General features: G+C 31.2%; 1 protein-coding gene across 2 annotated transcripts; it reads right to left on the minus strand.

Moving 5' to 3' along the window:
- Positions 1–382: 382 nt before the first annotated feature.
- LOC143064635 (uncharacterized) lies at positions 383–21103 on the minus strand. 2 transcript variants are annotated; one of them, XM_076237596.1, is made up of 14 exons: positions 20980–21103; positions 18206–18322; positions 17724–17832; positions 15384–15562; positions 14340–14447; positions 13672–13765; positions 12382–12431; positions 11992–12073; positions 11145–11227; positions 9901–10095; positions 5355–5456; positions 3034–3297; positions 1936–2021; positions 383–1317 (listed from the first exon to the last, which is right to left on the minus strand). In XM_076237596.1, exons 2-14 carry the CDS (start codon positions 18266–18268, stop codon positions 1254–1256), a joined length of 1479 nt encoding a protein of 492 aa, XP_076093711.1. In that variant the 5' UTR covers positions 18269–18322; positions 20980–21103; the 3' UTR covers positions 383–1253. The 2 variants fall into 2 exon arrangements, with proteins under 2 accessions (XP_076093711.1, XP_076093720.1); XM_076237605.1 differs by lacking the exon at positions 20980–21103 and adding an exon at positions 19972–20209.
- Positions 21104–21727: the final 624 nt, after the last annotated feature.

Raw genomic sequence — 21727 nt, forward strand, 5'->3', positions numbered from 1 at the left:
AGATCAATTATGAAGTATAAGAATACTGCAAACTAAAACGTACCAAACATTTGTTTCTATAAACTGCTATTAATGACAAGGAGAAGAAGAACATTTTTTTAACATCTTGTGAACTGTATTAATAAGCTGAACTTTGGATTTTCAAAAACATTTTGCCTCAAGCTTTACCGAAGAGACACTGATTGGCAAAATGCGCAACTGGTGCTAATTTCATGTATACTAATAAACTTTGGTATATATCTGAAGAGCAAATAGGTCATTTTCGTTCCCTTTTCCTTTCATAACATGATCAGTAGTATGTCGTAAAATGTACAGCGAACTCATCAAATCATTATTATATTTTTGATGGATAGGTGTCACATTGGATTACAAAACATAAGTCCTTATTTTATATGTTTAAAATAATATAAAGTTCCATGATTATACAATGTATAAACATTATAGTACATTAACAGTACAGTGCATAAAAAAAAGAATACAAGACAGTATGATTCGAAACAAAAGTAAGACATGATCATATGATAAAAGAATACATCACATTACAACAAATTTCTCTGTAACAAATTTTTACAAATTTACGGATTACATTTATTATATTCACTGCATGTATATAGTTCTACAGTCGTGTAGCTGTTTCATAAACATATGATATATCATTTGAAGCTAGTTGCAATTAGTCCCAGTTATCAGCGGTACAAAAAAATGGATGATAAAATGAACTTAGTACGATTGATGAAATTTTGATAATGTATGCTCACTACCATATATAGTTACCATTTCCTATACAGGTGGATTGGTATGAATGATTTAACAAGCAAATGCAACTATAAATAGATGCCTTGAATAATAATGATATTTATATTGTTCTCATACATTCGTATGCATCCATAATTACTGGGCGCAGTCCTAACAGCTCATTCGTACAGAATGTTTTCACTTGTGTTTTCGTCCTTTACGTACAGAAAAAGTAGCATCCTGCATTCACTGTTAGTTAAAACTAGTTATTTGGTCGAAACAAAGCTATTATCTCGATATTCCTGAGTTAAAACTCTTTTTTAAGGAACACAGTAAGGTTAGCTTGAATTGCATTGTTACATCCTTAAATCTAGGAACAGTTGGATACATTTCTTCTGAAGTAGATATAAATCCTTCACTTTCCCCATGTATAAGTATTTCGTTGTTTATAACATAAAAGATGATTCTAGTATATTATTGCACTTCAGCGATTGTTTTTCCCGTGAATTTCTTATTTGCTAACTAACCGTTTTACTTCTAATAAGTTTTTCAGATAACCCTCTTAGTTTTGTGGCAAGCTCTCTGTAATTCAAAATACAGTTACTAGTAAAATCATCGAAACAACAGTAATTTTGATCATTTGGATAACATTTCTAAAAATAAGATATCATAGTGTGCTTTTGTTTGATACATTTTTGTATCAGTTGTTATGTTTGTAAGAGTTGACATTCACATATACATAATTTACCAGAAAAATAATGAAAACCAAAATAAATGGAATTGCTGTTTATGTTTCGTATTAAATACATCGACTGAATGAGAATTCTTATATCGCGCAATGCATGCATACGCTAACACTGTTGACGGTTTTTTACCTTGATTTGTCTTTTACTAATCAATTTCCGAGATTTGGATATTGTAAAATTCTGTCACCTTTATATATCGACATTTTTCTTTAAGGAGTACAAACCAAATCAGAAAACGCAAATTCAGTATGAAGATACTTATTTCTGTTGAATCCACAGGAAATTTTCAGGTGTAGTTTTCAGAGTTTGTTTTATATTTTCCAATGTTAAAATCCATTGTTCTGCACACAATTTATTGGCTTCTTTGTTATTTACAAAAAATATTTAGTTGTATTAAATTTGAGTTATCGTTCTTACAACATCAAGTTCAAATTTTGTTTGCTACGCTACTTACGCAAGTTCTATTTCCCCATTGTGATCTGAATCTAAGTGTTGCAGTAGTGTATCTACTTTTGAACTTGGAAGTGGTATTTCTGCTGCCTGTAATGTATATAAGCAAACCTCAGATCACAGAAAGATTTTGATTCTTTATAGGTAGTTGCTTGAAATATCTATTTAGATCAGTAATGTATTTATAATAGAAAACTACATCAATCGTGCAGGTAAAACTTGGTTTGAGTCTGTACCAAGTATGGACCATGTATTTAAATGCTGTTTGTTGGTCTCTTGTTTGTATGTTTTTTTTCAAAGGAGTTGAGTTTTGGGGTGGTTGTGTTTGATTTACAGATCAGTATTTGTAGTCAGTACCTAATGTAATTTCAAATGTGACATTGCGTTTTTTTGGGTTATTGCCTAATTGATATCTTTCCACATGTCCTTATCTTATATTGTCTAGATTTTAAGAAGAATCAGATAGTATGTACATATTAACTATGGAAATAGTGTTTAGCTTTTTTAACAAAACAAATTAACTGAACAAATTAATTTTACGAAAGTAGTATAAGTTTACATTTTGTGGCAGAAATATGCACGTTATTAATTGTTCTTGGAATAGTGAAATTAAGTTTACACACAATGCAGAAATGTAAAACTCCCACACGGATAAAAGTGAAGATATGGGGTCAATATTACATACACCATAAAACAGCATGATTACCATATGCGAAGTGGAATAAATCAGTAGCCAGCACTTTCTGTGCTGACATGAATTGTCATTGATATGGTTATATTTATAAATTTACTGTTTACAAATTTTTGAATTTTTTGAAATACTAAGGCTTTTCTACCTTAGGCATAGATTACCTTAGCTAAATTTGGCAAAACTTTTAGGAATTTTGGTCCTCAATGCTCTTCAACTTCGTACTTTATTTGACCTTTTTAACTTTTTTGGATTCGAGCGTCACTGATGAGTGTTTTGTAGACGAAAAGCGCGTCTGGCGTATATACTAAATTTAGTCCTGGTATCTATAATGAGTTTATTATCAAATATAGTATTTACACTTTGAAGGCAAACACAATAACTACCAACAATGATTTGTGTTACTCTAGTTACCTGAATTCCTCGCTTAAATTCGTTGTAATCTATAGAATCACTATTGTCATCGTCAAATTCACGGAACAGTTTGAACACCGATATGCTTTTGGCTTCTAAATATTGTTTTATGGCAAGTAAACCTTCTGTTGCACCGTCCAATAACACTGGTTTAGTCCGAGATCCTTTCACACTTTCTTCACAACCAGGTTTTATTTTTAACATTGGTAAAACCTGTTGTACTTCGTGCATTTTCTGTTGAAATGACCGCGGTAAATGTAAACCCTACAACAAAATACAAATGACCGTGGTAAGTAAGTGTAAACCCTACAACAAAATCCGTGCTAAATGTAAACCCTACAACAAAATCCGTGGTAAGTGTAAACCCGACAACAAAATCCGTGGTAAGTGTAAACCCTACAACAAAATCCGTGGTAAATGTAAACCTTACAACAAAATCCGTGGTAAATGTAAACCCTACAACAAAATCCGTGGTAAGTGTAAACCCGACAACAAAATCCGTGGTAAGTGTAAACCTTACAACAAAATCCGTGGTAAGTGTAAACCCGACAACAAAATCCGTGGTAAGTGTAAACCCGACAACAAAATCCGTGGTAAGTGTAAACCCGACAACAAAGTAAAATGACCGCGGTAAATGTAAACTCTACAACAAAATACTTGCGTTGAGAATAATTGATACAAGTTATATTCCAAAACATTGAATAGCAATTTGATGTCGTTTTTATATAAATAAAAGGAGGTGCTCAGTATATGTCAAAGAGAAAGCAACCAAATGCAACAAATGAACACGAAAATCATCTAGAAACTAACATTTGGTGTTTCACAATAGAAAAGTCTCCATAAAATGTCAAGCTTTAATCAAAGTGATTCGTGTTACTGTTTGGAAGAATTATGTGCATATTTTCAGTACTTTCGTTTATTAATTATTGAGGCAAAGTGATGGACAAATAGAACGTGTTTTAGCATTATTGCAGATATTTGCATAACTGCAATTATTTGAATGAATTAGCATTTTTTTCTTCATAAAATGTGATAATTTCGTGTCAACATCAGTGAGTCACTTAACTCGCATACCATTTTATGTTTATTCGTTATTTAATACTAGTTTTTGGTGGGGTTCGTGTTGTTTATTCTTTAGTTTTCTAGGTTATGGCATGTGTACTATTGTTTGTCTGTTTGTCTTTTTCATTTTTAGCCATGGTGTTGTCAGTTTATTTTCAATTTAAGAGTTTGACTGTCCCTCTGATATCTTTCTTCCCTCTTTTAATACGTTTATCAAATCATGTTCACAATTTTCAATTTCAAGTTTACAACAGAAGAAAGTCAAATAAATTACTACTAATAACGTTTTTAATATTTGTTCGACGGCTACCTGCTACCAAAAGAGATTTGAAATTAAAGAGTGTTTTCTCCGAAAATTTACCTTATAAACTCATGAAAGATACAAGTATAGGTATACAAAGTCATAACTCCTAATTGTTGCTTATTCATTTAGAGAAAAAAACCAATATGGCACACTTAAAAATGAAGATGAACGATTGTCGGATGGAAATATTTTTCACAGACATGAGAAATATTTTCGAACTATAATTCAGGGTCTATAGATATATTAGTGAACTATGTTACATCATGATGATTGGAAACAGTCCTTCCAGTAATTCAATATAGTAAAATTTCCTCCAGTAAAAAGTAAAATCACAAAAATTCTGAACTCTGGGGAAAATTCAAAACGGATAGTCCCTAATCAAATGGCAAAAATCAAAAACTCAAATACATCAAACAAATGGTGAAACTGTCATATTCCTGACTTGATACAGGCATTTTCTTACGTAGAAAATGGTAGATTGAACCTAACTAGCTAAACCTCACACTTGTATGCCAGTCATATAAAATTCTTTAATATTGACAATGATGTGTGAACAAAACAAACAGACATAATAGGTAAAAAAAGTCAAAAATAGGGATACAGCCGTCAACGTTGTGTTATTATCCAAAACTCTAAAAAACAAACAACAATCTTTCCAATATTTAAATTTAGAAGAGACTATCAAAGCAACTGCCCTGCCAATATCAATTCAATTTGTTTCACTCCAGGGGTTTCACTGATATTGTGTGAAACGAGTAAAACATGAATATTGAAGCATCTAACATATCATTGTGAATAACGAATTTTTACAATTTCATTTATAATAAAAAGTTCCAGTGGAGATTGTTTGATTTTCCTGGAAATATTTTTCTGTATGAATATGGTAAAATTTCCTCCATTAAGAGCTGCATTTGGGTAAACTAGTATATTTATATATAAAGTATTACCGACTTACCGTTAAGTCAATTATCCTTATTTTCGTTGTTGACGGATCAAACGTGACTAAAGAATCTAAAGCAGTTTCTATTGCTTCTTTTGGTATGTAGTTTCCACCAATCTGTAAGAAAAACAACTACCAGCATCACTATTCTGCTGATTTATTTTACCAAGACAGCATTTTATCATAAGATTTCCACTCTAAACAGTAAAAGGTACAGATTTTAACATGTGATTATTCACCGTGTAGAACACCACATGCAGGGTGTCGGCTATGTTTGACACGGGGTGGCAATTTCGATGCGACGAAAAACAATAAAAGTAAGTTCAAGCATCAAAATTTCTTTTTTTAGAATTCTTAGTACTATGTAATGTATTGCACGGAAGGAACTGAAATATAATCTATGTCCTGCACGTAGAAGCAGTCGTTTTCAGTGCTCTGTTTCCTCAAACACCTCGCCCTAGTTTTCCGTGTTGCAGATTTTGAGGCTTCATATGCAAATTTCTGGATAAAAAACTACTTTAGACGACTACCTCCCGTATCATTTACATAGAACTGAATTTCTATCATGAAATTTAATCAAATACCAGCTTCTTACTTAACAATAATTGGTTTTAAAACTAGTTTTTCATCAAAATATAAAGTGTCGCTCGGGGTGTCAGATTTTGCATCTCAAGGGGTAGAGGCTTTTGATAAAAATAAAATATTTTTGCATATAAATCGGTCTTTATCTGACACCTTTTAGTTCAAACACATTTCCTATATTATGATAACACATTACAAACTGAAGGTACTTCATTTTGCCTGTTTTTTAGTCTTATAAAACATGTGTTTTTTTTATTTTATAAAAAGTAAAAAATGACTCAAAATATTTTGTTTTAAAGCTGGAGAATGATTTCGTTTCCTTTCAGTTACAATCATAGTTAGAAAAAAGCCAGGGCTGAGACTCAATGCACAGAAACGTGTAGGAAAATCACAGAGCCGACATCCATAATAGATTTGCCCGAAGCCACCAACGGTCAAACTCCATCAAAGTTAATCACCAGCTTCCTTTCAAAAGCACTCGTGCACGCCACAAAAGGCACTCACTCCAAAACGAACTCGATTACTATCTCCAATGAAACACACAACGGCATCTTTAACATTAAATGAAGTACAGCTTCAAGGAGACCTGAAGACGATGACACTACTATTCTTAACAATTTCAAAACAGAGATCCAAAATCTTAAAAAAGTTAATCTGGCTGCTGATTCCTACCTTTTCTACAAATGGTTAAAGAAATAAATTGTCTTTAGACAATATTTCTCTTCGTCTTTTCCTGGAGACGGTCAGATTTATGTCAAAAAGAATTCCATCACAAATATGGTTTCGAGAAACAACAAAGAGGTTTTGTAAAACTGACTACAGACTTTTTCACGGTAATTTTTCATATTTTATGGGGACCAAAAAGTATTGAACGCAATACAGAAAACTTGTGTGAGCGCGGAAAGGCCGATACCCAAGACGCAGGAATTAATTTTGCAGTTCCAAGAAAAAAGATTCTACTAGTATCAGAATTCATCGCCGTGGACCTTGATATCCCAAATTCTGACCTCTGTTTTAGATATATTGGTTCTAACATTGAAACATTTCATCATCTTCAAAGAGGCTAACATGGTTTCTTTGATACGATATGTCTACTGTGCTTTCATTAACATAATGTGATTATGTTCCAAGTATGTCACTTGCACTAGATAACTGCAAAACTAATTCCTGCGTCTTGAGTATCGGACATTCCGCGAGTTTTCTGTAATGTGTCCAATACTTTTTCCCCATAAAATATAAAAATTTACCGTTAAAACTCCGTTGTCAGTTTTCCAAAACCTCTTTGTTGTTTCCCGATACCACATTTCTAGTGTTATTCTTTCTGACATAAATCTGACTGTCTTCAGGAAGAGAAGAAGAGAAATGTTGTTTAAAGGAAATTTCTTTCCTTTACCATTTGGATAACAGATAGAAAATCAGCAGCTAGATTAAGTTTTTTAAGATTTTAAATCTCTGTTTGAAATCGTTAGGAATAGTAGTGTCATCGTCTTCAGGTCTCCTTGAAACTGTATTATTATTTGATGGAAAAGATGAAGGTAAGTGTTTCATTTGAGTGCGTAATCAATTTCGTTTTGAAAGGAACCTGGTGATGACTGATTTTGATGAAGTTTGACTGTTGCCTGGTGGCTTCGGGCAAATCTTTGATTCATTTTCTCCATGTTTCGTTGCATTGAGCCACAGCCGTGACTGTTTCTGACCATGATAGTAACTGAAAAGGAAAAGAAATCAAAAATCCGGCTTGAGAAAAAAGTATTTTTTTTTTAACTTTTTATAATGAAATCAAAAGCAAATGCCTTTTCCGAAAATTGTTAAGTTGCGGCCGCCTAATTATCTTAAAAAAAACTTTTTAAAACATGTAAGAAAATTGCAAAAAAAACAAATTCATTTTAGATGGGATTTCAATTTTTTTTTAATACGCTTCACGAAAAACATCCAAAAGTCTGAGTTAATGTAGTAGTGAAAGATTTTATATTATCAAAAATAAAGAAAACTGACAGCTGATTAAAAATATTATTCTAAATAAAAGTTACACTTCTTTTACTTTACTGAATTTTTAAATTCATGATGTAAACATTTTATTAAATGTATAAATATTTTATGTACAAATAAATTTAACTTTGTTTTGTGACCTGTGAGCGATTTACTTGGTAGGACCATGGAAGTACTAAATCAATATAATACTTCCATGGACTTAGAATTTTTCTCGCAATCTTCAAACAATGACAACAACTCCAGTTTTGGATAAAAAAGGCCCCGATTCATTAAATTTTCTAAAATACCAAATATATACCATTGGAAAGATTATAAATTAAAAAATATATATTTATGCCAATGAATTTATTTCTAAGAATAGTGAAAGATGTATTTATATATGAAAACTCCTATGCACACATTTTGGTTTTGAATTGTATGAAGCAATAGGGAATGGAACCACTTTTTTATAAATGAAAATGGCCTTAACTTCTGCAATTCCGATTCAATTATAAAATATGTCATTAGAAAGCTAAGAAAATGTATTTTCTAATGTGATACCAATGAAAAAGATATTTATTTTTGTTTACTGTCAGCTAACGAAAATTCAATATTTCCTTTAATAATCTATAGTAAATTTATCGATATTGATTGTGATCAAATTTAGCGCATGCGCAATGCGGGTGCTGATAATAGTTGCGTATGAGACTAAAAACAGGGAAAATGAAGTACCTTCAGTTTGTTATATGTTATCAAATTATAAGGATAGTAATGCCCTTTAACGTCAGGCGTCAAACAGTCATTTTCGGCTACCATTAGCGTCAAATTGGTTAAAATCTTACCGTGATTCGTCAAAATATCCTTTTCGTGATTCGTCAGAGGTCTCAAATAGTAATCGATACCGTCATTTTTGGAAAAAAAAATTAACGTGATTCGTCAAATTCAGTCGATGTTTTTATCGTCTAAAAGAAAGTGTACATTTTATCGTCATACACCAAAAATTACCGTTAACGTCATTTGGTAAGAATTTTTACCGTTATTCGTCATGAAGATACCCCCATTACGACCCTCAAATATAGTAGATGTGTTTGAACCAAAAGTTATCCGATACTAAAGACCGATTTATACGCAAAAATATTTTATTTTTATCAAAAGCCTCTACCCCTTGAGATGCAAAATCTGACACCCCGAGCGACACTTTATATTTTGATGAAAAACTAGTTTTAAAACCAATTATTGTTAAGTAAGAAGCTGGTATTTGATTAAATTCCATGATAGAAATTCAGTTCTATGTAAATGATACGGGAGGTAGTCGTCTAAAGTGGTTTTTTATCCAGAAATTGCATATGAAGCCTCAAAATCTGCAACACGGAAAACTAGGGCGAGGTGTTTGAGGAAACAGAGCACTGAAAACGACTGCTTCTACGTGCAGGACATAGATTATATTTCAGTTCCTTCCGTGCAATACATTACATAGTACTAAGAATTCTAAAAAAAGAAATTTTGATCCTTGAACTTACTTTTATTGTTTGTCTTCGCTTCGAAATTGACACCCGCATGTGGCGTTCTACACGATGTTATTGCGGTGAGCTTTTTGTTCATCCCGTGCCATGAGAGAGGCCTCGTTATGACTTTGAGATTAAGAACAGCAACTGTTGTTCTATTGCGTTTGTTTTTTTCATGTGCGTAAAGTGATTTTTTGTTACGAATTGATACACATTTCCTGTTCATTATAATTTCCAAGTGATTTTGTGTGTGTGTGTGGGGGGGGGGGGGGGAGTAAAAAATATCCAACATACACTGATCGATAAAAAGTTAACTTAGTCGAAAGAAATTGAACAATCTTGTAAATCAGTATTTTTCGTTTTGTAAAAATAAACCAACCTTCTGCCAAAAAAAGATTTTAAACATTGAACTATGAGGATCACTCATATTCTTCTCCGAATATTGATAATCTATTAATTATTTACTACGATGAATGTCACAGTAACAAATAGAATAGACATACCTTAAGGATTTCTAGTCTTTCGTTAGATTTCAAACCACATATAAGTTTACCAAATCCTTCCGCGGTTATTCGGCATGATGAGATATCAAGTTCTGTAAGGAAGTCATTATTAGCCAATGCATCCCCAAAGGCAGCCCCTCCATCATCATCAAAGCCGTTCCAGGAAACGTTAAAAGTTTTTAAATACGCATTCTCCTGAAATTATAAAACATTATTCGTCATGTATCTCATTTGCGAAGACCTTTCAAGATATAACAGTTATCAAAGGTACCAGGCTTATAATTTAATACGCCAGACGCGCGTTTCGTCTAAATAAGATTCATCAGTGACGCTCAGACCAAAATAGTTATAAAGCCAAACAAGTACAAAATTGAAGAGCATATAAACTCAGTTTTTGCAAACAAATCAGCAATACATTATATTGCAATACAGTTTCGTATATAGATTTAGGAAACTCATTTTTTTTTCCAGACGTTTCTGTGTTTATCATAAATGTATTTTGTTTTCCAAATAATATATTCCATAAGCCATCTTATATGATTATAAAGATTAAAATTAATAAAACTGTAACTTGAAGTGAAATTTCTGGCATTTAAATGCACAAAAAACTTTTGGTTTACAAAAAAGAGATTAAAATATAACATTCTTACATCAAGGCATGTAAGAAATATTCCAACATATACTTTCAGTATTGATATCTCCATTGACGTGGCTTGGTACTTAAAAATCCCGCCATTGTTTTATTGTGCTATGTTCATTTTTTGTATTTTTGTCTTTTATTTTTTTTATGAGCTTTTATGGTACTTTTTTTCTTCTTTGGTTAGATATTAGTGATTAAGATTATAACACAATGGTGACTTGCTATACTTCCTACATTTTTACGTTTTATGTCTGTTTGCATTGTTCACAAATTGTTGTCAATATGACTGAACTACGAAGCAACTGTCATACAAGCGAGAGCTTTAACCAGCTTTATAATCAGGTTTAATCCTCCATTTTCTATATAAGGAAAAACCTGTACAAAGTCAGGAATATACTAGTAACAGTTGTTTCCCATTCGTTTGATTTGTTTGAGCTTTTGATTTTGCCATTTGACTTTCCGATTTGAAATTTCCTTGGAGTTCGGTATTTGTGTCAGTATGTTATTTCACAGTTTATATCGTTAAAGGTTCATTTTCATAAGCTAAAGAAAAAAAGGCGTTTCTATAAAAAAAAAAAAAAAAAAAAAAAAACACTCTCTCTACCTTTAATCCAGATGAAATATGCATAGCACCATGAGTTCTAAATTGGTTCCAACTGATATCAAGGTATTTCAATTTACAATTTTCTGTAAAATAATTGCCAATTTTAATTAGACTTAATATGAGAATAACAGTGTATAACCTTATTATCAAATCTATATAAAGGAAATCAAACAGGTAAACATAATACAAAATAGCTTATTTTGAGAATCAAGGTCCAAACTTGATATAAACAAACAACTTAATTGATCTGTTTAAGTGCATAACATAGAAATAGTCGTATTTATTGTGCACAATTATTGTATACATTTCACAAAATAACAAACATCTTTGTGTAACTGTGCAAAAATCTTTTTATAATTAACACTTGTTAAATCTGTTTTTTTTTTTCTTCAAATTTATCATTTCTTTAAAACGATTAAAGAAATGTATACATAGTTTATGATCATGTAAGGTCGAGTAACAATTCAAATAGGGTGTTGAAATATCATTTGAAAGTCAATACCCTAAGTTGACAGCACCCTGTTTAGGTTTTTTTGGTCGTGCCGTCAAATCAAATTGAATATAACAGGTCTCTGTGTTAATAATTTTAAAACTTCACACAGCTTCTTTATGTCCTAAATTGATATATTTTCTATGTATGTAAGAGTGCAACATGTATCGATAAAATTTAAATTATTTCTATTAATTCTGCAGGATAGCCTTAGTATCATAATAAAAAAAGTAGGAGATGTTTTCACATAATGTTTTATTCATATTTTTAAAGAATTGCCTATACACATAAAAAACATCTTACACCTATTTCAGTATTGTAATAACTTCAAACATATGTAAATATTTGTATACTCACCCAATAACTGTTCAAATACCGGACTAGATGAATCACTAAATAAATTATGACTTAAGTTGACAAACTGTAGAACTGGATGTACCTGCAAGTATCAAGCAAAGTATGTCTCTATGAAAATGTGCTTTATAAAATAATTTGGAGTGAAAGTAGAGTTATCAAAAGGTTAATTAAACAGCAGTACACAATTTGATAACAAGAACACGCATTTTGATCAGCAAAAAAATCTTTTTTAAATATTTGATCAAGGTTATTGTTTTATTGGCCATGCTGTAGGAATATGTTAGTTTTTAGTCTACTAAGGATTCAATATCCAAAAATATCTATAAGTATACCCATTCCATACTTCTGACCTAAATTAAATTGTACGATTATAATGGTTATATTGCTTACTTCTATTGACCGTGACAAAACTCGTGCATCCGAATCAGTGAACTCGTTTCCTACAAAATATTAAAAAATATTATTTAAAAAGCCATATTTCATCTCTGAAAAGACAACTCTGCTATTGACCAAAGAACTGCAAAAAGGGCATAATTCTTCGAATTAATATTTTTTATTTAACGATCATAGAGCAATATTCTTTTCCATGTAAGCTTCGTGTAAATAAAATAAGAGTTTCATAATTTTGCGTCTTGTCCATCACCAAATCTTCAGAAACAAATGTGAATGACTTCGATTTGAAACATCTTCGGAAAGTGGGAAACGAAAGAAGTCAATTTTCAGGAAAACTAAATAATTCAAACTAAAAAATATACCAGATTTCACAAAAATGTTGAATAAAAGATCGATCTTATCCTGACTGTTTTTACTTCAAGTTTTTTTGCCTTATACATCATGATATTTACATAAAAAAAGAAATTATGATCCAGCTCTCGAGTACAGAACTGAAAATAATTGTATATTAAGGAAATATAAAAATAAATGGTGTGGTATGAATTCCGATTAGACAACTAACCACTTGTGAACACTGGACGAGAATGTTAGCAGTTATTGGGCACGGTACTACCTTCAACAATGAGTAATACCCAACGCACTCACAAAAAAGGCTAAGTACCGATCTAAGATTACTAGCAGTTGCTGAAAGGAAGTGATGCTTTTATAAACGCGTTTAAAAACTGCCATGTAATCTTAACAGACATTTTTATTTTTAATGTGGCATCGTTTGTTTTATCTTACTTTGACTTAGTATCATCAAATTCTAAGTGCAGCTAGTGAACATTAATCTTGAAAAAGGATAGTTATACAATTATTCTGATGTCTATAAATGTAATTACAAGCAAAATACAAGTTTCCATCGCACTATATGGACATTTTCATGTAATTTGAATATTGCATGAATATCTGCGATTGATATCTTTCATTTTGTGCCATTAATAATTTAGCATGAAATGAGAATAGATTATAAAGCAAACATGACTTTTGATCGATTTTTCATTCAAATAATATTCCAGCAGATTTTTGAATATATTATACTAAACACATACTAAACACTCCAGGAAATCCTATGAAAATATCTGCAATTTCACATCATTCACATTCTTGTTTATATTGACATTTCATCCCCCACATGGCTAATATGGAGAAGGAAAAAAAACTTTTATGAAGAATTTCAAAGATATTAATTGTTTACATTAAAATAAATAATACTGCATTCCAGTACCACATTAATTGTCTGTTTACCTGAGATATCTATCTTTTGAATAAATCGGTTGGTATCCAACATCGTTGCTATGGTTTTGGCGCCAAATTCTTTTAATTCGTTTTCTGACAAATCCTTGACAAATATTAACAAAAATTGATTTAAAAAACAGAATAAGAATAGAAAGAGATTTTTATTTTGAACAACATATTTAATGTTATAACTAATAGATTAAATGTACATGTATGGCATGAGTGCAAATGTAAAACTCTCCATCAAAGTCACAATTTGTAAAAGACCAAAATCAATAGTTCTGTTTACAGCTTCTAAACTTATCTTTATTATTCCTGCGTACCCTTACATTTTATGATCATTTTTATTTTGTTATGCAATTTTTCAGCGCAGTACATTTTCACCAGAGTTTATGCAAAACATTTTCAAAACAAAATTCTGTTATTTACCTACCTTACCTATTTTATTTTATTTTTTGCCATGAAGAACGATACAACTATATGTGTATATTGACCTAATTTTCATATCTTGTATTGTAAAAGGATAATACCATAAAAGTAAAAAACGACTAAATTGATCAAAACTTTATTTTCTACTGTTTTCTAACCATCCATCTTGGTTTGGCATTTTTTTTTTAATTCTTTTCGTTTAATGGTGATTCTAATTATTTTTATACAAGTATAATTTCGACACTCACTAGATCTGTAATACTGTTATTTTCGACCATCATTTTCTGTATATAAGATATACCCTTTTGACCAATGTTGTTACCTCGAAGATACAGGCACGTCACTGAAGTATTTACCTGTCAAGAAAGTCAACATGTTTTCATTGATATAAACATGTAAACAGGTTACGGAATTCTAGTTAAGATATTTTACTATCCATATCTCACAAAGGTGCTAAATTGTAAATAGATACAAAACAATAATCAAACATTCCTTTTGAGTGGGGGTTTCATTAAGATTAAGAAAACGTCTGATTTATGTCAAAGATTACTTAAAGATATACAAGACTTAGATTTCTGATAATTTTTATGGTGTTTTTGTCCAGATCAAAAGCCTAACTGTCCCTATTATAATCCCCTCCAGTTTCTTAATTCGTTTTACGTATTACATAGACTGTTTTTCTTATCGTTGATTTTTTATTTGTTATTTGGTAGGATCCCGTATTCTGCTGCCCTTATCGCAATTACGTCAAGTTTCGTGCATCTTAAGACATATATTTTTATTCTTCTGTTTTTGTGGGTTTTTTTTTTATTCAACAAACAAGGTATTTTAGAAAAAAATATGCTTAACGGTATATGAATCTTAATTTGACTTAAGTTGAATGACTATCTAATAAAAACGAATAAATAATTAAATCCTTCGTGCTGTTGTATAACATATAAGTATTACGGTTGAGTTATTGGTAATTAAACATTCAGTAGCATTTGATTTTCTGTTTTATGTATAAATGAAAATCAGAAATACATATAAATTTAATGCAGATCGAGAATTTATTATAGTTCAGAACACTGTAATCAATCGCACAGGATATCAAAAATAAAAGCTAAATAAGAACAACAAAAAGTCTCGAATCCATTGCTCAAAAGAGCAAACTTTCCGTATCTACCAGCAAATAACATTGTTTCGACTGTTTAACTTTATATTACCTTCTTCTCAGATCTAGACGCCAGTTAAATCTTTAATTAACATATGGTGTATATTTAAAAAAAAATGAAATCTTTTGTTGTACTCACTAACATCGCTATAGACAGTGCCATTGTCCCTCCCTCTGCTAGTCCATAATATGGCAAGTTTAGAACTGTATTTCCTTCGGCTAATTGTTTGGCAAGTTTTGATGAAGGAACAACGTGTTGCATTTTTGAAGCTCTAATGTACGTTTGGGATCCGGTTATATCAAAACTTGCTCTTTTTACTGTAAAAAGTAAAATCACAAAAATACTGAACTTAGAGGAAAATCAATTCGGAAAGTCCATAATCACATGGCAAAATCAAATAACAAAACGCATCAAAAACGAATGGACAAGAACTGTCATATTCCTGACTTGGTACAGGTCAGCTTGTTACATTGGTGATAATTGATTGACTTTGTCAGATGTCCATTTCGGGAAATCGACAAAAATAATGTTTTTCGGAATAGATGATCATAAAACATCTGTTTTTGAGATTTCAAGTTTTCACAATGGTAAGAAAAAGGTAACTATAGAGATAAACATAATAAAGAGCGACTGTACATCATTGGAGCTTTTGATTTAAATAGGACTAATACAGTAAACAGGTTAACTGTTTTATAGAGGTAAATCAAACGAACAACCTTAAATCTACCTTTAATGTTTGTCCCTCCCTTTAATGTTTGTCCCTCCCTTTAATGTTTGTCCCTCCCTATTTCATTGTATTAATAGTTGGTAGAGCGGTTGGTCTTGTTTTCCAGTAGCAATCATTGTAGCCCAATCTGTATTTGTTTCTTTTGATTACCAGCATTACTAATATATTGTTCAAATAAAAGTTTTCTTCTTTTTGAAAGAATTGCATTCAGTTTTTATATTTAAGGTACTTCTATTTTGAATGGAACATTTAAAGTCAATCATAACCACTGTAAACCAATTGCAAAACGTGCACAATCTGCAAAAAAAGCAACTGGAAAAAACTCCAGAACAACTGAAAAAGGTAGCAGATAGTTTAATAATATCGTTTTTTACAAATCAATTATCATGGATACACGCACCATTTGTTAAGGAGAAATCCGCGAAATTAAAGGGGATGATTTATTCGTCCAGCTTTAAAAAGATAAAAATGCAAGGCATTACTAAGAGTGTCTAGAAACATTCAAATATTTCTACAGCAAAATAAATTCTTAGTGTAGACTTCACACAGTTATATCTGAACGATTGTGACCAGTCATAAAGGCCCTGTTGTAACGACTATTGATTCCAAATGTCTGTAATTGTTGAAATCTGCCTTTTATGGGAGGGTAATGAGAAAATCGCTGCAACTTCATCCTCTTTAGACAGCCATGGTAGGGTAAAATCAATTTGTCTATCGAATTATGATATTGCTTAAAATTGGTATGAAATTGAACTTTTCAAAAAAGTCAGAACTACGAAGAGAACTAATTGCGTTTTCTTAAAACCCACAGTTTAAATTTTAATTTTACTTTCAAGATTTATCTTTCGCTTAGTTTATTGCACATTATACTGTACTGAAATATGTACACATTGAGCACAGACTTAATATTTAACAATTAAGTTGTGGTTACGGTCATAAAATTGTATCCCCCACTGCGAAGCTGCAAGCAACTTAAACATAATATAGAAAAGACAAATTACTACGTGCACTCGAAAAGGAAGGAAGGATAATGTTGGCTATGCCATTGACATGTTACTTTTCTATTATATTAAAGAACAACTATTTTTCCCAAACATTAATTTCCTCTTTGTTTAATTCTAAATTCCAGATGTACTTGGGCTAGTAGATTTGTATGTTGATGTTTGTATATTTAAATCGCTGTAAAAATGTCTTGAGTAGGTAACATTAACATTAGGCCGTTGACTACGTGTTATAAATTTACTTTTAAAACATTTAATTTTGTGTTGAAATTGAATCACTCTGACTTAAGATAAATTAACATTTTCCGCTTCAAGATGCAAATTTTAATTAAATGAACAAGATGTTTTTAATAAACATTTACGCTAGTTTTACCTTTTAACGAACCAACTTTAAAGTTCAGTAAATTGTATGTTAAAAGTATAAATCTTCATTTGTTATTGTCAATAGGAATTTGTAAATGAACACAAATCCTGATGACTTTCGATTCAATAACACTAAATGATTGAATGATTAAAAATGTCATGGATCTTTACCCCCTAGGCACACCTTTACTCATCTTGTTTAAGAATTAAAGATTTACTATGCCAAATTTCAAATTTTCCTTGTACATGTTTGATTGTGGTTTTTCACCTTTTTTTTCTGGGTGACGTTCACTATTGCCACCTGGTTAATATTCAATCACTTTACATAACTTCTTTAAACAAAAATACCTATGTAGAAGACAACCTAAAGAAAATGAAGCTACTCACCTACTACGTTGAGAACCGTTTCCGAATCATCATCAATATAGGGTTTATTCCTCACTTCGGACTCCATCAGACATTCAACAGTTAACGAAGAGCTTCTTTTTTCATGAGGCTGAAACATAGTGCGTCACTTTTATCCACTTTTATATACATTGTATTCAGGAAAAACACAGAGTTCCGCTTATATCCACTTTTATAGTAATCGTATTTCGAAAATAAATATATTGTTCCGCCTATATCCACTTTTATATTAATTGTATACCAGGAAAAAATAAACATTGATACTTGCATCGATAATATTGTTGGAGTCTCTGTTTGTCCATGTTTATTAATCTTTTCAAACTTTTCAATTGACCGGATAAACTATAACCACAACAAGGAGTAGCATTTATTAATAATCGTAAAAATATTTAATAATAACGTTCATTGAACTCAACTTTATAATGAACAGAACTTTCAATACCAAGAATAGATTATCATCTTACCTTCGTTAGACTTTTCTCTGCTTGTTTCTTTGCGTTAATTTTAACGTCTGCAGTGTTTTCCATATTGATGTTTGATGCTACGCCGGAAGTGGAGCACAATTTGCCGCCATTATATCACTTGACGTCAATACAAAAGACTTAATGAGAACTTATTTTTCAAACAATATAAATAATTATGACTTCAATTAAATCCAAACGGCCTAAACATAAAAATTTAAATGTAAAATGTTGTGATCTTTATATGGCGGTGTTAAATCCCAAGGATCCGTTAGAATTTGATATCCAATAGATTCAATTTAGAAATTGTTACTTTTGTGATTTATTGTAGTAATTAAACATGAGGGTTATTAAAAAGATCAAATGTTTTGTTGTAAGACTGTTGGTTGGTAAATTAAAAAACTTTATGGCATGCGACAAATATAGCAATCTGTCGATACGTAAAATAAAATTGAGAATGGAAATGGGGAATGTGTCAAAGAGACAACAACCCGACCAAATAAAAAACAACAGCAGAGGGTCACCAACAGGTCTTCAATGTAGCGAGAAATTCCCGCACCCGGAGGCGTCCTTCAGCTGGCCCCTAAACAAATATATACTAGTCCAGTGATAATGAACGCCATACTAATTTCCAAATTGTACACAAGAAATGTATCCCACATCCGGGTGTTTATTCATATAAAAGATAGTTAAACTGTATATAATGTTTTTGAGCACTTTTACCTTTTCAAAACATTTTATACAAAAATTTAAATGCACTTAATTTACTGATATTTTCTTATCATGTATTAAATTGCCACTGAAAAATGTCAAAAGCATCGATAAGTGTAAACACAAAAACAATTTAATAGCTTGAGACAAGGTGTGAATTCTAACGTTGAGAAAAAGGTCGGTAATTGGAAAATTGACTATTGGAAGAAAACAGAAACACAAAGAGGATTTTATTTTTGACATTCTTTGTAAAATTAGAATGGACATTCAGTTTATATATCGACAAGAAACCAACCTAGCGATTGATACAAAAAAAAATACTTGAAATCAATTTAAAAAGTGATGAGATGTGGTATGATTTCCAAGAGACAACGACCACAGAGACGGGGGTTTAAACAACTACAGGTCATCGTACGACCGACCATGGACAATTTCCCATCAACGACCACTAAAAAGGTTTTTAATATAATTTATTAAACGCCCTTTGATGCAAAACAGCGATGACGTTACAGTATGAAACTTCTGAAGGATGTGTTAATGAATTTAGAGTCACTATAGAAAAGAGTTTGAAGACAAAGAAAACATCATGATTTCAGATTTCTAATTTAAGACAGGCAAATAAAGTAATAAAATTTAAGAAAAGAAATGGGGAATATTTTAAAAAGACAAAAATCCGACCAAAGAGAAGACACCAGCTGAAGGCCACCAATGGTCCTAGAACGAAGCATTGATAAGTTATACACCCCTTCTATGTGTAGAAAGAAAACTCATCATATGACTAATTCACATTTTCATGTTAAACAATAATATTCTCAAGTACGAAAATGAAAGGACAAACATAATTCTTTTATAAAGTTCGTGGTAATTGTCAGCTAGCTTAAACTTCGAGTATTCAAACACCACAAATCAATCTGCAAAATATTGGTGATATGATTTTATTATGATATATGATCTTGTAGCGTGACAGTTGTCAGGGTAGAGAGCTCTTCTAGATAGAAAGTGTTTTAATTCTTCATGTTCTGACCGTACAGGCGACACTGATTTCATGTTATACGTACCTCTAATCGTTGATTAACCTCCCATACGCCAGAAGTAGATTTTTTGTTTATATGATATAAAATTGAGAATGGAAATGGGGAATGTGACAAAGAGACAACAACCCGACCATAGAACAGACAATAGCAGAAGGTCACAAATAGGTCTTCAATGCAGCGAGAAACTACCGCACCAGGAGGCGTTCTTCAGCTGGCCCCTAAACAAATATATATACTAGTTCAGTGATAATGGACGTCATACTAAACTCCAAAATATATTTTGTAATATGCCATTTATACTTAAGGTAACTTAATTAATTGAGAAAAATCATATAGAATTGTTTTGTCAAACAAAAGATTTTTTTTACATTTTTTTTTTTTTGACATACTCATTTTACTCATACAGAAGGTTTTTTATTAGATTTTGCCAATTTAAAAAGCACGTGTCGTTTTCCCTGTACATATGTCTGAACCAGTTTCTCTCAATCACAAGATCCATTTTTAAAACTTCTACATGGTGAGATGTTTGAAATTTCGCACATTCAGCTTTTGAAATATATATTATTCGTATATTTGGGGTTTGTAATTACAAGATTTTTGTTTGTATTTTAGTTACATCAAACATTTTACAACAGAGGCAAATATTTTTTGTTAGATTCCACTATTTTCAATGCCTATCTTTGATATCAAGGAGTAGGTACATGTATATAAATAAATCTTTTACTATTTTATGCACATGCATGCGACCTTAGAATACAGATTAATGCTCGGCTCTTTTCTTCCATTCTTATCTGTATCGCCCTCGACAGTTAAAGACGCAAAAAGCAGTATATATACATGCGATTGCGTATGAACAATAAAACCAAACGGGTCTTTAAAATAAGAAAAAAGCGAGGAAAAAAAATTAGCTCAAGCAGTTTTATTAACTTGAGAAGGTGTGTTTTATCTGTGTGGAATTTAATATTTTGTTAAAATATTTTAGATAAAAATGTATCGAAGTATTTTAAATAAAAATATATTATTTTACTTTACCAGTTGACTTGTGAAACATACACCAGGTAACTCCATTGAAGAAAGAAATTCCTGTATTATTACATCGCATCAATGTTTAAATACAAAATCATTTGACATTTCTTGTTTAAATATTTAAAGTGCACTTTATTGGTAATTGAAAGCACTTGCAGTTTAATCCAATAAGTATACGAACCTATTACATAACTGAAAAATTGTACTCAATAGTTCGTAAGAGACCGTGTCATAAACCGTTCATATCGTGTTATTCACCAAAACTGATGAGAACTCCTTTCAATTTCTTTTGCAGATATAATACAATAAGAATTTAATAACTTTTTATTACTAATTTTGCACTGTAACAAACTGAGCATATTACTTTATCTGTTAACTTTATGTATAATTGAATAAGTTACCGTTATGTTTAATAATATAAAAATAAGGAGATGTTGTATGAATGCCAATGATACCAAAGTTCATTTGAAGTGGATGTAAGCAATTATTGGCAACAGTGCGGTAAGTTTATATTATAAATATATAAATTATATATGACACGTCTTGGCAGTAGTAGCAGTATTGTGTGTCAGATATAAGATGATGTGGTATGAGTGCCGATGAGACAACTCTCAATTCAAGTCACAGTTTGTATAAAGTAAACCATTATAGGTCAAAGTACTGTCTTCAACACGGAACCTTGGCTCACACCAAACACAAGCTATAAAGGCCGAAAAATGACTAGTGTAAAACCATTCAAACAGGAAAACCAACG

Source organism: Mytilus galloprovincialis, chromosome 1 (assembly GCF_965363235.1).
Source record: "Mytilus galloprovincialis chromosome 1, xbMytGall1.hap1.1, whole genome shotgun sequence".
Lineage (NCBI taxonomy): Eukaryota > Metazoa > Mollusca > Bivalvia > Mytilida > Mytilidae > Mytilus > Mytilus galloprovincialis.